Source organism: Crotalus tigris, unplaced genomic scaffold, assembly GCF_016545835.1.
Source record: "Crotalus tigris isolate CLP2741 ecotype Arizona unplaced genomic scaffold, ASM1654583v1 scf7180000017550.10884619, whole genome shotgun sequence".
Taxonomy (NCBI): domain Eukaryota; kingdom Metazoa; phylum Chordata; class Lepidosauria; order Squamata; family Viperidae; genus Crotalus; species Crotalus tigris.
In genome coordinates this window covers 2720629-2737827 of record NW_024096468.1, presented here as the reverse complement: position 1 = coordinate 2737827, position 17199 = coordinate 2720629, and the positions used below count along the sequence as shown (strand labels likewise).

The window sequence follows — 17199 nt, the reverse complement described above, 5'->3', positions numbered from 1 at the left end:
TTTTCAAAACCTCTCCGAGAGACATAAGCGTCAGTTTCCTGCTTTTTCTTTGGAACTGATATTATTAATAATTATTATTATTTATTACTATTACTACTATTACTATTTATTATTACTATTTATTATTACTTGTTATCTTCACCTGACCTTTTTGAGAATAGCACTGTATGTGGTATTTCAACACAGATGCGATGCACTGTTCTCAGGGGAAAGAAGGCGTGCGGTGGACGGAGTCAGTGGCCTTTCGTGTAGTCTTTGGCCTATCGAGACTTTTAAGATGAAGCTGTATGAGACTCGGTAGTGTACTTTTATTGCAAATTGAAAGCACACAGACTTACATTTGATCAGTTCGGAACTATTGATAATTCCTGTCGCCACCACTGAAAACAGTAGCCTTTCGACTCAATCTAAAATCATAAGTTTATATTTGAGACAGTCTACTTGACGAGATCCGGTAGCAAAGACCTTTCTCCACTTCCATATAGCCGTGCTCGCTTCATCAAGTTGTTCAGATTGTTATTTGCGCAATCCTTATGTAGTGTGATCGCAGTTGCCCTAGATACGGTTAAAACCCCACTCCCTTCTAACATCGATAATATTACCGAGTTGGGTAATGAAACATCTACGGGGGGAGGGGGGGAAACCCAAGCTCAGAAAGGACCAAGCACCCCACAGTTCAACCCCGAGTTACAGATGTATTCTCTTTATAGTTAAAGCAGCCCAAGTGATATCTAAATGAAAGTTAAGTTTCTGCCCGTTAAAGCCAAGTGGGAATCCACCGGTTTCCAGATAAAAAGGACAATTTAAAACGATCAAACTGAGTAATACTGGGAGTGATAATTCAACAATGCATGGGGAGAACAAATCTTCTTCGCCTACTTTAAAATTTGCATTCCTCTTGCCTTCATTTAAAAACAACACGCGCACGCCACAAATTTGTTGGACAGCCGCTGCCCTTGGAGCATATGTAAAAAGCACCACGTCTGTTAGTGTGTTATTATCGCAAACGATCTCTTTTATTTATGCGACAACCCGTGCATTCTTATCAAGGTGTTTCTTGCAGAGCTAAATGGGATTAATTCTGCGTAAACATCACAAAGAACGTCAGGGATTATTGAGCAGGAGCCATCGTTCCCAACGCCACGGGCGGCGTTTTAGAAGGTGATTGTTCCGGATCGTCCCTGTAATCATTCGGCTACGTCACTTCCGCTTTGGTTTCTTCTGTTAGAAGCGAGGGCAAGGAAGGCGAGCTGCATCGTGGGTCTGGCTGGGAGGTCGCTACGCGCTTCAAAATCCGAGAGGAAGCAATCCCGAGTTGCGGACTCCCTTACTGCAAGAACCGACCCAGTGGCACGCGGAGGCCGTGGCAAGCATGGGCGTCACCTGGTAGGATATTTTATTGATCTTATGAAGCTGATAAGGTAGTGAAACGCTTTGGTTCGAGCGCTTAAGGTGCGGTTGCACATGTCAGAACAAGGTTGGCGCCTAACAGAAGAGGTTCCGGGACTGTAGTATGTTTTGTATCCAAACACTGCCATCGCAAGTAACACGAGAAAGGCCATAGAACAGCCCGAATAGCTGCAGACATTTTAAACTTTTCGTACGGCGGGTGGGCGCAAATTTCTGATTTTTTTTATCCTCTTGCTGCCAAGGAAAATATAACGCAGCCACCTGGCTAGATGCTCAGGACTGCCTCCCATTACCTTCAGTCTGCCCGATTAGGGAAGGCGGGGATCCTTGACCAGCAACCCCGGAGGCCGCCAGGTTGTGATAGATCGCGATACCGAAGAAGAGACGCGGCTAACATCTCAAGAGTCTCATGATCCGTGGTTTTGTGATCGTTTTGACGGCGGCGGCTGTTTTTATTTGCAGCAACGGTTAGCCCACGGCCGCATCCCCAGTCAGCCTTTAAAAAAGTGTTCATTGTGGTGGAGGATTTCCTCATGAGCATTTTACATCGCCAGAAATACAGTTGTGAACCCACATCTGATCTTATTCTAATGTCAACTCCAAAAAATGTTTTTGTGTAGTAACGTATTAGTAAATTGACTGTGTGGGATTGTAGGTTTCACTGTTTCAGTTTCGTTCGGACCAAACAGAACGTTTATCTTTATTTTTTTAGAAAAGTATTTGGGCACCAACAGACTCCATGAGTATGAGGCTATGTTTAGATGTCATATTTCATGGGAAAATATTTACAGCTTAAAGTAGGGAGACAAAGTCTACAGTCATATGCTGTCTTTGCCAGTTTGTTCTGAGCCCTAATGTATTATCTGAAGGGACCACAGGTCAATGTATGGCTTACCTTGTACTTTCATTTTGACTCCTCAGGATCAAAAGGACTTGGGTGGGAAATTAATCTAAAGGGGGTTCAACCAAAGTCTCTCTAGGTAAAATATGTTTTCTTACTGTTCCTCAATTCATTCTCAGAGGAAAGGAGATAACAAAAAGATAACAGTGATTCTGGACACATTTGGGCAACTATGGCATTTTACTGCCATATGAAACCAGAAAATGTTATTGGCTAGTCACTGAGAATACAGGCAAAAATGTCTGCTGACAGCTAAATCAATCCTGATTTTTCTGTTATTGGACATAGAATATCTTGCCTATGGTTATTATCGGACAATACTTAGTGAAAGATATAAAGGCAGTCTTCTCATTTGATGCAGATTAAGGATGCTCCATTTCTTATACTTATTTCCTTGTGTGTATTGTCTCCCATAGCATTAAAACTAGGGGGTTTTTGGAGGTATGTATTTGTTTTTCATAGTTAAAAAGACATATTTCTTGTGCTAGTGTATCTCAGATGCCAATAGCAGAGGGGAAAAGTGTTCAGCAAACAGTTGAAATCTTAACAAGAAAATTGGAGCTACTTGGCGCAGAAAAACAAGGAACATTTTGTGTAGATTGTGAAACCTACCACACTGCAGCCTCCACAATGGGCAGTCAAGGTGAGCTTTTTCTGTCTTCAAATTGGTATATTCAGATCCTTCCAGTACATTTCTATTTTTTAATTGGAACATGGTAGCATTTAGATGCATCTCAGCAAGTAACTTTACAGCCAACATTTTCTGTAAAGTAACTTTTATCATGCAAAGAGTAACTTTTGGACATAAATATAGTCAATTTTAACTTCATATACTAATCATGAACTAATGAGATTGTAAAGAAACATGTTGGAAATCTAGTACCTTGTGTATATATAAAATATTTTATCACATGATGCTGTCCTGTTGGCTATTTAGATACTTTATCGAAGAATTAAAGTTACTGTGCTTTAGTTGTTTGTCGTACCTCAGTCATGTAAAGATGATGTACTATTAAGTCTTAAGTGATAGGAAAAGCTAATAGTTTAACAGCAATCTTGATAACTTACAGCAACGCTACATTTTTCCCAAGTGCAAAAACATGCTTGTCTGCTCAAATACACCTGGTCAATATCAAGCTTTCCTACCTGGTTGCTGGAAAGAATTATTTATTATATAACTTAGAATTGTAGTTGATCACAAACAAAAGCAAGATGTGGCTGAAAAGTCAGTCTCAGTTTTGGGCTCCATCATTAAAAGTGTAGTTTTCTAATGACCGGAAGGAATAGTTCCATTCTATTTTATATTGATCAATAGACTCTTGTCTTAGATAACCATTTATAGGGACTGTATTTCACAGAATTCTTCCTAAAGAAGACCAGTGAGGATAACTATCTGGAAACTAAGTCCTACAAGGAGAGACTAAAGAAACTTAATAAATATTCTTTGAGAAACATTGACTGAGGAGGTGGTATAATACTGCTCTTCAAATGAAATTATCTTAAGTTACAAAAAGCCAAATTTTTTTGGATGTTAGGAAAAAATTCCGAATGGTAAGAGTAACAGTGAAACCAGTTACCAGCTTGAGAAGCATTAAAGAATCTAAATAAGCTGTTGGGAATGCTTTAAATTGGATTTTGGACAAAGCAGGATTGAATTCAGTAATTTAACTGTCCCCTTATGATTAGAATGCCATTTTAATGCTTTTCAGAACTTTATGCATTTTCATCCTGTTTCTTATGTAAACAAATATGCTTTCCTTTTTGGTACCATTTTGATTTAAAAGTTGCCTTCCAAGTGCTCAGTAGAACAAACAAATAGAGGATTAACCTATTTTTTATAAGATTTAAAACACTGCAGTATTAAAAACACTTATTTAGGGAGTGTTCTCCTGATCTGTATTAGAAGAGATAGATAGATAGTACTTTACCTGTTCTGGATGCTAGCTGTAAGGAAATACATATGGCAGGACCAAATATTCTATTTAAACATTTGTTTATGTGGCTGTCCATAGAATGTACAGCTGTTTCTCCTGAAAATTAGTTTTGCTTAGGCCTAACCTACCGGTAAAAGTCTAAAATCCATTCACTTGGAAGTAAATCCTTACTCCATGAAGTCTATTTATTTATTTATTTATTTATGAGACTTATATACCGCTTTAAGTGCAAGCACTCTCTAAGCAGTGTACACCAGTAAGCAATATTTTACCTACCTCGGAAGGATGGAAGGCTGAGTCAACCTTGAGCCGGTGAGATTTGAACCGCTGACCTGCTGAACACAGTCAGCTAAAGTGGCCTGCAGTACTGCACTCTAACTGCTGCGCCACCTTGGCTCTTCCATGTTTTGCTAAGATATCTTCCTTTCCTGGATTGTATTGTTAAGTCTTGCAAGTATTTATTAAGATTTTGTACAAGAATGATCCCTGCCAGTTTTCATTTTCAGGCACCTTAAAATATGTCCATTAGAACAGGGGTTCCCAGCTCTTGGGCCATGGCCCGATACCAGGCCATGGCCTGTTCGGAACTGGATTGCACAAGCAGCAGGCGAGTGCACAAATGGAGCTACACACGAAAGCATGCTTTCCCCCCCCCCCCATTGCTGTCAGTCCGCAAAGCTGGAAAGGTTGGGGATTGCTGCATTAGAATGTAAAAAAAATAAAATTGGAAAAAAATGGAAAACAGTACTGAACAGGTCGAACAAGCAATAATTTTTTGAATAAAGTAACTCAGTTGCTACTTGAAGAGTGTATGTTAGATAAGATCAATGTTCCTCTATCTTAGAATATTGTTTTTAACTCTATCATATAACATCATTATATTTTACTTACATAAATCATCAGCAACCATCATTGTTTATGGAGAATGAATAAGATAAATAGTCTGTAATAAAATCAAGTGCCTTGAAAGAGTAATAAAAATGTAATAGATGTTACAATTTTTCAGGTTTCTAAGAGAGAAGAAATAGTTTTCTTGAAGTGAAACTCATGCTGCTGTTGTTTCAGGACAGGGTGCCAAACTGATGTATGTGATGCACAATTCGGAATATCCCCTCACCTGTTTTGCTCTCTTTGAAAATGGCCCATGCCTTATAGCAGATACCAACTTTGACATCCTTATGGTGAAATTGAAAGGCTTCTTTCAAAATGCCAAAGGGAACAAAATAGAGAGCCGAGGCACTCGGTATCAGTACTGTGATTTTTTGGTGAAGGTCGGCACAGTCACCATGGGGCCCAGTGCCCGTGGAATATCTGTTGAGGTAAGAGTTGTCTGAATTAAATAGCATGATTAATATTTAGAATAATAGGAGCTTTTTATTTGAGATCATATCCTGAAAGTGTCATCATGCTGCACATATAGCATAATTAGTGAAAGGTTACATAGTATATTGGCTACATTTCTAGAATAGAGAACCTAGCTTGACTAGAACAGCATAAACAAGCTTGGGATAAAATTGGAGTTTGTTTGTCTTGTGGCAAACTGGCCAAAATATTCAAAATTGACATCTGTGCCTTACGATTTGCAGGGAATTCTTAATGTAGCATAGAGATGATTAAAGCTAGTAACTTATGTGTTACTCTAAGAAAGTTGACCAGTCTAAGAGAAAGTAGAAGAATGATATAAATGTGAATAAAATTACTCTGATCTTGCCTAGAATAGAATATATGCATGGAAGTGAAGACGTAGATTTAATTGTAATGAAAGCTGCCTAGAGCAGGGGTGTCAAACTGCCAGCCCGCAGGCTGGATGCATCATAGCGAAATCGCGCCCACCCCATTGCCGGCAATGGAAAGAAGTTATGATACGTCCCGACACGTCATGTGATGTTGTGAGTTTGACACCTCTGGCTAGAGTCTAAAATTTAGGTGATTTAAGTCAGTAAATAAAGAACAGGATTGGAGCTAAAACGTATGTCAAAAATTATGATTTTCCATCATCTAGATCAGGAGTGTCCAACCATGGCAACTTTAAGACTTATGGATTTCAATTCAATTCCCCAGCCCAACCAGCATGAGAGTTCTGGGAGCATATGAAAATAGAAATTTGTAAGCTGGTGAAAGTTGAAGGGTAATAATGCAAGAACCAGGAATGAATTCTGGGGGAAATTGCAATATTCCAAATGGATGGAATCCAGGGTTATTTGACTGGATGGGTAAAAAAACAAAATGAAATGATACAAAAAATAGTGGGCTATTTAGATACCCAAGAATGAATAGACATGTTTAATAAGTATTTGCTCAGAAAAAAGTATTTTTCAAATACATTATTTAAGTCTATTCATGCATACAGAAAGAAAAAGAATGGATTGAAAAACATGAGCAATTGTTTATACTGAAATAATTACTGAAGGATACCAAAGATGATGAGAGGTTCTGAATATAGAACAAACCCTTCTTTCATAGCATCAGAAATGGATCTTGGGAAAAGATGGACATAGAAGTAGAAGAAAAAGTGAAAGAACTGAGTGAAAGCAGAATATAATGCAGGAAGAGCGAGAATGATTGCAGAAAAAAGATTATGGAAAAATACTGTACATTGTGTTTAGATAAAAAAAAATAACAGCAAAGAATGTAGTCAAAGAGCAAGAAACAATTAAGATCTTAAACAACATGGAAAACAAAGAGCAATTCTGACAGAAATAAAAACATTGTTTTGCATGTGGGAAAGAAGGTTAAATAAGGAGCCTCCAGAATGGATGGATCTAAAAAATAAAAACAGTGAAATGATTTCAGATAAAGCCAAGTGAGAGAATGATGGCAGGGATATTTTAGAAATTATCATACTTTGGGTACATTATATGAACACTTAGCTCTGTAGAGAAGACTACAGTATAATTCTGGGAAAGGTGGAAGGGAAAAGAAGAGGATGACCAGTACCAAGATGGATAAATTTGACTACACCAGCTATGGATACAACATTGGAAGACCTGAAGGACCAGATTGGGGATAATTGTCCTGAAGAAAATGTATCTATGTGGTTGCTAAGTCACTATTGTCAGTCTAATAACCTACTGAGTGAATAGCTGTGAATGATTCACAGAAATTAAAAGGTGTATTATATCCTCTCGTTTCATATATTTCGGGATAAATGTATAAGGAATGCTTATGTTAACATTAGAGATATATTGACTGGGATCTTGAATATGCATGCACTTTTGATTACAAACTATGCCATGTTATTACTTAAGAACTAAATGATTTGTAGTGAGTACAGATATTGTTAGAATGTTCAGTAAAAAAAATAGGAAACGTATGGAGAAATTTTAAGATATGTTGATAGAGAAATACTGGGATAGTATAGGTCTGTGACAAGGAATGAAAGTTTGTGAAAGAACTGTTTTTTATTATAATTTTGTAGATAATTTTAAAAGCTTACTTGTTACGAGTAACTTGTAACTTACTTGTTATCATTTTATAAGATGTATATTTGCAATATTTTGAATCTTATCTGCAAGCCCTATATTTGTTTTGTAGCAATATGCCATATGCCCAAATTTAAACATAACTAGACTTTGAGAACATATGTGTGAATATTCCCTTTTCCCTCAAGCTTTCTGTCTAATTGTTATTAACTGTAGAACTAATTATGATTGATTCATTATTTAAATTTTTTGTTAATTGTTGTCAGGTGGAATATTGTCCATGTGTGGTAGCCACTGACTGTTGGAATCTTGTAATGGAATTCATGCAGAGCTTTATGGGAAATCATGCTCCTGGTATCCCCTCTGTGTTCAGTAATAAGCATGACAGCATCTACAGTCCAGCTGATACAATAGTTCAATACATGGAACTTTTCAACAAAATTCGCAAGCAGCAGCAAGTGCCTGTTGCAGGTATCAGATGAAGAAGTGTCAGAAAATGTTCTTCAAGTAAGCAACCACTTTGTTGAATAGCAAATTCAATCCAGTATTCCAGATGGCAGTTATTACCCATCAAAGCAATATGTCTCTGTTGTAAATATCTTCTTGTTGAAGATGAATGTTGTCTCATATCAGACTCAGAAATGTATGCCATAGTTACTTTGCCCTTGTTTTAGATTCAGGGAATCTAGTCATGAAAACCAATAGCTGTACTGTTATAATTTAAATTTTATGTTAATGAAAACATAGAATCTGTATGTGTAGGTTTTTAAGGATGTTAATTGTCATTGTATTCTGTCTAGTAGGGATTAATTATTGTTTAGTTTGTATTTTGCTCCTACAAAACCTTTTTGTTAGTTCTTACATAAATATATTAATCTTCTCGATTAAAAAGCTGTTAAAAGCTATTTTCTAATTAATTTAGTCAAGACTTGATAATTACATAACTGCCTATGTAACTAACTGTCTCTGTACAATAACCTTTCCATAAACTCTGCTTGTGTTGAATTTTATGCTGTTCTATGCAAGAAAAATAAGACTCTAGGTTTTAATGAGACCCTAGTAATGAATTCCCTTCCTGTACAGAGGTAACCACAGCCTTTAAAAAAAGTTCTAATTATCAATTAGACCAAAGAACTTAGGCGTATGTTTTTGGTAATGGGAGTGGTAGCCATCAATAATGCCTAATAGTATATCTTAAAGATCCCTGAAAAATATCTGTTCTCTAACCCTAATATAAGTCTAGGTAGTAGTATGCTTAAAAATTATTTAGGTATTTTTGCTTTCTTAACTCTAGTATAGTATGTGTGATAGTATAATTTCAAAAATGTTTTCATTCTGGTACACTAATATTTGTAGAAGGGGCGTTGTCTTACCTGAACACCTTTTCTCAGCAGGATGATGTAGAATCCACTGGATGGGTTGTTACAGCCTTCCTGCTCAGCAAACTAGGTCAGAACTTTGGCCACGCCTCTCCTTTGGGCGTGCCTCCCCAGTTTTGACGAGACGAAGCAGCTCTGATGAATTCTACACAATGGCTCCATTTGTCATAACACCTGCCTAGACTACCAACATGAGAGGGTGTGGATTCTACATCATCCTGCTGAGAAAAAGCGTTCAGGTAAGACAACGCCCCTTCTCCAGCAGGATGACTAGAATCCACTGGATGGGACATACCAAAGCCGCTCATGTCCCCTCGGGAGGGAGAGTCTAGGCTGGTGAACCTTGAGAAGAAACAACCTGTTGAAGTACACGCCTGCCAAACGCAGCATCAGCCGCCGCAAAGGCATCTACACGGTAATGTTTGACAAACGCCGAAGGAGAAGACCACGTTGCAGCTCTACAAATCTCCACCGAAGTCTGCGTGGACCATGCAGCCGACGTGGCAGCGCTGCATGTCGAGTGGGCCGTAACATGCGAAGGGACAGGAAGTGACTGAGAAGAATAGGCTCGAGTTATACATGCCTTAATCCACCTACTATGGTTGAAGAAGAAACCTTCCCCATGGCCGAAGGTTGGAAAGATACAAATAGGGCCTCCGACTTACGGAAGGATGAAGTACGCTTCACGTAGTAACGCAGAGCTCTGCGTACGTCTAACTTATGCCACTGTCGTTCCAACCTGTGTGTGGGATTGGACAGAAATTGGGAAGGATTAATTCCTGAGACCTGTGAAAAATAGTGTTAACTTTTGGAACGAAGGAAGGATCCAGTCTAAGGACTACCTTGTCTTCAAAACAGGTGCACAAATCCTCCCTGACGGAAAGCGCGGCTAATTCCGAAATCCTTCTAGCTGAGGTAATAGCCACCAGAAACGCCACCTTTAAAGACAAGAAGTGGAGAGAGCATGAACTGAGAGGTTCAAACGGAGATGATATCAAAGCCTGCAACACCTTAGTTAAGTCCCAAGATGTATAGCGATGTACCACGGGAGGTGTGGTGTTAACCGCTCCCTTTAGAAAGGCACTGATCGCTGGATGTTGAGACAAGGGACTGGAATTGTCACAGGAGAGAACCATTGAAAGGGCTGCTAGTTGCCTGCGGATAGTACTGGATGACAAACCCTTGTTCAAACCTTCCAACAGATAATCAAGAATATTTGGAATAGTGACCGAAAGTGGGTCCAACCTTTGTACAGAACACCACTTGCAGAATCCCTTCCATGTGGCATCATAAATCCTATTCGTTGAAGGGCATCTCGATGCTTGTATCATCGAGATTACCCCGGACGAATACAACTGCCTGGCTAAACCTTCCCGCTCAAGTGCCAAGCGGCTAGCTGCAGCCACTGCAGGTCGGGATGTAGGAAGTTGCCCTGACTGAGGACCACTCGGTCCGGAGGAATTCTCCACGGAGGTGAGATCGAGAGATCCACAAGGTCGGCAAACCACGGACGCCTTGGCCAATGTGGAGCAATCAAGACTACCTCTGCTCCTTCCAGAATCAGTTTGCGTACGGTTGCTGGTAACAGAGGAAGTGGTGGGAAAGCGTACAGAAGCTGCACCAGCCACCGACATCGGAGGGCATCCGTTCCCTCCGCTCCCCGTGTCGGGAACCTGGAGAAGAACTGGGAAGCTGTGTGTTTGTCGGGGTGCCAAACAGGTCCAGGTGAGGTCGCCTGAATCTCAGTGAGATCTCCTCGAACAGAGTTGGGTCCAGTCGCCATTCCACATGGTCCACCTTGGCTCTGCTCAGGGAGTCTGCTTGACGATTTCCCTCCCCTGAAATATGCTACGCCCTGATGGAACTCAAATTTGACTCTGCCCAAAGGCCCAGAGCTGATGTTTCTCGCATCAGTTCCCAGGACCGGATCCCTCCTTCTTTGTTGACGTGAGCCTTTGCTGCCACGTCCGTCAGAACGAGGACATGTTTCCCTTTTATCAGAGGGGAGAATTGAAGGAGTGCTAGGTGTATGGCCCGGAGTTCGAGCCAGTTGTTATTGTGGGCAAGATCCAATCGTGACCACTGCCCCTGGGCCAGATGGGTCTTCAGGTTAGCTCCCCAACCGAACAGACTCGCGTCTGTTGTGAGGGTGATCCGGGTGGGCTCCCTGAATATAGTTCCCTTGGTCATCGCGGATGATGTCCACCAAAGTAGAGACAGTAATGTGTGATGTGGGACTGTGACCCTCCTGTTGGAGGAACTGAGGTTCTGTCTCTGATAGGGAAGTAGGAACCATTGTAGGAGCCTGGAGTGGAGCCTGGCCCACGGAATGATACCCATGCAAGAAACCATCTTTCCCAGGAGCTTTGACAGTTGTGCCAGAGGCACCCTCCTGTCTTTCTGAACCAGGTGAACCAGTTTCCTGATGCTGGTCTGACCTTCCGGAGAAAGGTATACCTTGCAAAGTGTCAAATCTATTATTGCCCCCAGGTGTTGGAGTCTTCTTGTGGGAGTCGTATGGCTCTTCTTGAAATTCACAGAGAACCCATGATTCAGAAGAGTGAGTATTGTGGTCTGAATGTCTAACTGTGCTGCCTGGAAAGAACTGGACTGAACTAGAATATCGTCCAGGTAACATTGTACGCGCACCAGCATCAACCTGAGATGGGCCGCTATGACCGCTAATATCTTTGTGAAGACCCTTGGGGCTGAGGATAGACCGAAGGGAAGGGCCCTGTACTGGTAATGCCGGTGCGCGTAGCAGAACCTGAGAAACTTGTGATATTGCGGGTGTATGGGAATATGTAGATATGCCTCCTCATGTCTCCCTTCCTGATGCTGGCCAATATGGACTTTAGGGACTGCATCTTGAACCTTCTGTAGGTTATGAAATAATTCAGTCCCTTTAAATCCAGTATTGCCCTCCATCCTACTGAGGTCTTGGGAACCACGAACAGAATGGAGTAAAACCCCTTTCCTTCCTGGTCCCTTGGTACTGGTTCTATGGCTTGAATTGCTACCAGATGAGAAATGGCCGAGGCTACCAAGTTTGCTTTGGTGGTGTTTCGGGAGAGTGGACACCTTATGAAACGATCTGGTGGGGGAGAGTAGAATTCTAAGGTGAGACCGTACTTGATGGTCTCTACTACCCAAGCGTCGGAGGTGGTCAGTTCCCAGACGTCGCTGAACCTTTCCAGCCGACCCCCAATGGGAGAGCCCTCCCTGGTGTCACTTGGACCGCCTGTAAGGGCGGCCTCCAGATCCCCTGAAGGGACGCTTAGACTGGAATTGGCCTCTGGCTCCAGTATTTTGGCGATCCTGGGAACGATCCTGTCTGGAGTAGAAGGATCGCGAGCCTCTTGACCAGTCCCAGGATTGCCCTGGCCGAAAGGGCTGTCTCCATTCCCAGGAGCTGCTGGGAGCTGTTTGTTTACGGAACTCCTGTGGTGGTGTCCTGTCCAGTTTCTTGGAAGGATGGACTAAAATCTTGCGCTTGTCCTTGCCTTCACTAACGTGTGGATCCAGGATAGATCCAAACAACAGTGTCCCGCTATATTTGGATGTGGACAGGTGCCATTTAGCCTTCAAATCTGTTTTCCAATGTTTCAGCCATAGAAGCCTTCGAGAGGCAACAGTGGCTGCAATAGATCTTGCAGAATACTTAGTTGAATGTAGGGAAGCGTCAGCCACATATTGTGACGCGGCCACTAGCTTGGCCAGTGTTTGATGTGTTCTAACCTGATCTGGTGGGATGCTGGCTTGTAGCTCGCGAAGCCACATGATACATGCCCTATCGAAAAAGGAGGAAGAAGTTGCAGCCTTGGCCGCCCAGGCCGAGGCCAGGTGTGCCCGACGGAGAGAGAGTTCAAATTTCTGGGCCTCCGCTTTCAGGGCCTCCGCCATGTTCCCTGGAATAGCAGATGTGGAAAACAAGGAGATCAAAAGACTATCAACAGTGGGTACCTCCAAGAGTGAAGCAAATGAAGGAGAAATGTTAAACAGTTTCTTTTCTACACTGTTAGGGGCAGGCGGAGCTGCCAGTGAAGACCATTGTTTTTCCACAGAGGTGCAAAAAACCTGTGGGCAAGGAACATACTTGTCCTCCACTACCTTCTCAGCGAACAGAGGGTTAGCCTCCTGACTGGTAGAAGGATTCTCCTCCTGCACCGAAGTGAGGTTAACAGTAGTAATTGCCTTGATCAAGAAAGATTTGAAGAGAGAAGGGTCAAAGAGACCTGAAGTCGAAGTCTGCTCAGGAGCAGCCTCTTCCTCCAACAAAGGTATGTCACCTACGTCTAGGTCAACCGACTCTGCCTCTCCCAGCTGTGAAGAGATCTCTGAAACACCTGTAGCGGAAACAGTGGCTATCCCTGATTCGGATGGAGGTTGAAAGGTCAGTTGTCCCTTGGAGGCCATAAACTGATTGAATGCATTTTGCATGAAAGACTGGAATTGAGCAGACCATATATCCTCCTGAGAGCTGCCACTAGGGCCAGCGACAGCCGGAACCTGATCAGGTGATGAAGATGATGAGGATGAGGAGCGAGGGGAACCCACCTGCTCAGTTTCCCCCAGAGGAGACCAAGACCTTAGAATTTCCTGAGAAGGAACGAATGTGGGCTCAGGTATAGGGATATCCAATGGAGTGGGGGAAACAATTTCAGCCTCATTGGACCTGAGTCTTTGGGCCCTAGAGAACTGTTTTTCCAATGCCAAATGTCTCCTCGAGGCTTCTCGCTCAGCTGTTTTAGAGGGCTCCTTCTGTGATATATGCTTTGTTTTGGCTTTTTTCTTCCCCCCCCCCCCAACTCTGATTCAGTGGATCTGCGCTTTTGTTGTGGGGGAGGCATTCTGGAGCTCTGTGAAGCTGAAGGCGAGGCGCTGTCTGCCATTGCGAACCAGGTATACCGAGTAAGAAATACCTGGAGGTGGGGGGGGGGGAGGAAACCCAAGTATGCAGACCAGTTGACAGAGATGGAAAGAACCCAATCCTCGCTCTGTGCAACCGCAATGGCCGGACAGTCAGCCGCGTCACTAAAGACACCTGTCAGGCCAATGACAAATGCCACCCTACTAGAACAGTTGGGAAATAAAAGGATCTTCCCTCTTGCTCCTTCACCAGGGAATCAGTATTGCTAGTACAGGAAGTACACAGATATGCTGACAGTAAAGAAGACGGCTCAGTAAATGCTGACAGGCTGAGCTTATTTCCCCCTCCCCCAATATGGGGCTGACAAGTCAGACCCCAGGGGTGTCTCGGATATCCCTCCTGCAAGGGCTATTAATGTCCCTTCACTCAATGGAGAAATTAGGAATCTCTGTGCAGATAGACCCACCCAAAATGGTGGACGTCTATAAAACACACCCAAAATGGTGTCCGGTGTTGAAAACGCCCTCAAAATGGCAGCCGCCAGTGAAGCACGCGGTCAAAATGGCGGCCGCGCCCCCTATTAGAAGATTCCCCAGATGATGGAAGTTAGAGCTAGAATGGGGCAAAAAAACGATAGACAAGTGAACAGACAGGGCCAAAGGGAACCCGATAAGTCACTTGCGTTTCCGCGTCACTTTTGCGAGGCTGGAATGTGTATTCCGTGAGGGCTCCTCCAATCAGCTCCGGCCACTGAAAAGGCTCTCTGCGCCTTAGCTATGCGGCCGTCAGCCGCTGTTGTTGCCGGTTGCAATCCAAGGCTCGCCCAATCAAGGAAATGAGCGGTCTGAGTCAGCTAACAAGCCTAAGCTCAAAGTCCGAGACCGATGCGAGAAAGGACGCTGGTGAGTCAAGCGGACTGAATCAGCAGGAGGCCCGGAGCTGAAACCAGAAGGCCAGGCCTGGCTGCCTCCCTAGTTTGATAAATTTAGTGAATTTGTCAAGCGGATTTGAACATTGCCAATTGAAATCTAATTAAATAAGTTCTAATTGAAGCCTAATCTAAGTAAATTCACTTTTTTAAAAAAACTAATCTACCTATGGAGCCTGAACAATTACGTGCTGCCGAGCTCAAGACTAAGTCAAAACTGGGGAGGCACGCCCAAAGGAGAGGCGTGGCCAAAGTTCTGACCTAGTCTGCTGAGCAGGAAGGCTGTAACAACCCATCCAGTGGATTCTACAGTCATCCTGCTGGAGAATGGCTAAGCATATACGGTAGTTGAGCCAAGTTTCAAAATATATTTTAGAGATTTAAATATACTTTAGAGATTATATTCAATTCAGAATTGGCAATATCAAATCAATTCTACACACACCTAACAACTTGGCTGTGAAAAAAGTATATTCCAGTAACTGATTCTTATTCCCATCTATATAAAGTTTCTGGTTTGAATGCAACCTGAGCTTTTTGATTCTTTGCACACGAGTAGTTTAACTTACAGAACTAGAGGATAAATATATTTGAAAAGAAAGGTTCAGTTTTTCATTGCTAAAGTCATAAACATTTAAATTTCATCAGGATTTTATATGAATAACTTTTTGTTCAACAGTCAGAGTCTATATGGTCAAAGGTAGTGACTGTTATTTTGTAACTGATTTTGGAATGTAATAACTTTTATTTGTCTATGCATACTAACCATTGTCCTGCTGAAAGATAAACATTTATTTAACGTTTTGGTTTTATGCTCAAACACTGCAGCCATTAATTATATGTGATCTATTAGAAAACATTAAAACTATATATAATTAAAAACTATGGTCAATATTATTGATTGGTTCAAAACAAATACTGCCCAAATTATTCATGACATGTTTTTTATTGGGTAAGCAGCTGCCATTTTTAAGTTCATATATTAAAATATTGAAGTACATAGAAATGTTTCCCAGTATTTTTAACCTTGTTCATTGGCTAAAAGCCCAGAAAGATTTGACAAATTGATTGTTAATATAGGCAGAAAATTGTCTGTATTGTAAGCAAATGAGTAATTTTAACATAAGAAAATTGAATCTGATCCATGAATCATACGCAACTTTAATATGTTGTGACTTGTGGTTGCTGATGAACTGCAGGCAATAAAGAATGAAGACTCAGGCCTTTAGGTTCTTGATATTGTGCATTTAAAGGAGTTAAATATTTGTTCTAAATGTATGTACATGGAAATAAAACATTAAAAATCACGAACACTGAAGAATGGGACTTACATGTAGAGAGAGCTTGCTTTTTGCCTTTCAAGCCAGATTGCCTTTGTAAATAGTCATAATACTCATATTTATCATGATCTGGATATATAAAATATTATTCGATTAGATTGTTTTGGATGGGTTTACGTTTTAAGACATGAGGATATTTTAGATAAGCTTTGCTCAGCTAACTACCTATTTGATCCTTGGTCCTAATGGCTTATTAGATCTAGAATGGGGAGCTTAATTGGGTCAGGAAAGTTTTTAAAAAATCATTACTAAAAAAGAATACCGTAAATGCCGGCGTATAAGACGACTTCCGCGAGCACTGAAATCGGCGCCAAAGACGGGGGTCGTCTTATACGCCGGAAATACTGGTAGTTTCCGGTGTATAAGACGACGTTCTAGGAATGCGGCCCGGCTATAAAGATGGGGGTCATCTTATACGCCGGGTCGCCTAATACGCCGGCATATACGGTAATTGCATCATCAATATAATGTGATAGAAATTGGCCTAGAGACTTGTGATCAACCTGCTTTCTCTGCATCAAATACTAAAGAAAGGGTGGCTGATCAAATCCAGTCTTGGATGAAAGAGGTTTATTATATTTTAGTTGGAGTTATTGCTGAGGTCACCAGACATCTCAGCAGTTTTCAGTACCTTCAGACTATAGTATCCTTTTGATACTAGGAATGAATGAGCTTTAGTTATTCTCCTTCTACCATACTTACTGATTGGGAGGGTGGTATTCAGATGCAGAGCTCTGTTTTATCCTCCATCTGTATAACATCTACATTTGGTTTCTCAACTTTGAGGAACTTCCAGATGTGTGGATTTCTATTCCCAGAATTCCCCAGCCCCTAATTAGTGGCCATAGGTCTGAACATGATTGGGAAAAAGTTAAATTGCTGAGTACATTCCAAGATTTATAATAAAATGACACCAGTATGTTGATGACATGCTACTCTGTCTGCTTTTTATATGCTCCAGAGGAAGTTTTGAAATACTTGGACTGGATGTAGATAAACAAATTGAAACGTAACT

General features: G+C 41.6%; 1 protein-coding gene across 2 annotated transcripts; it reads left to right on the top strand.

Moving 5' to 3' along the window:
- The first annotated feature begins 1212 nt into the window (after positions 1-1212).
- Positions 1213-16152, top strand: MED20 (mediator complex subunit 20). Of its 2 annotated transcripts, XM_039340216.1 has the most exons (4): positions 1213-1386; positions 2800-2954; positions 5311-5564; positions 7934-16152. In XM_039340216.1, the coding sequence occupies exons 1-4, from the start codon at positions 1373-1375 to the stop codon at positions 8147-8149; spliced, it is 639 nt and encodes a 212-aa protein (XP_039196150.1). In that variant the 5' UTR covers positions 1213-1372; the 3' UTR covers positions 8150-16152. The 2 variants fall into 2 exon arrangements, with proteins under 2 accessions (XP_039196150.1, XP_039196156.1); XM_039340222.1 differs by lacking the exon at positions 1213-1386 and having other exon boundaries at positions 2819-2954; positions 5316-5564.
- Positions 16153-17199: the final 1047 nt, after the last annotated feature.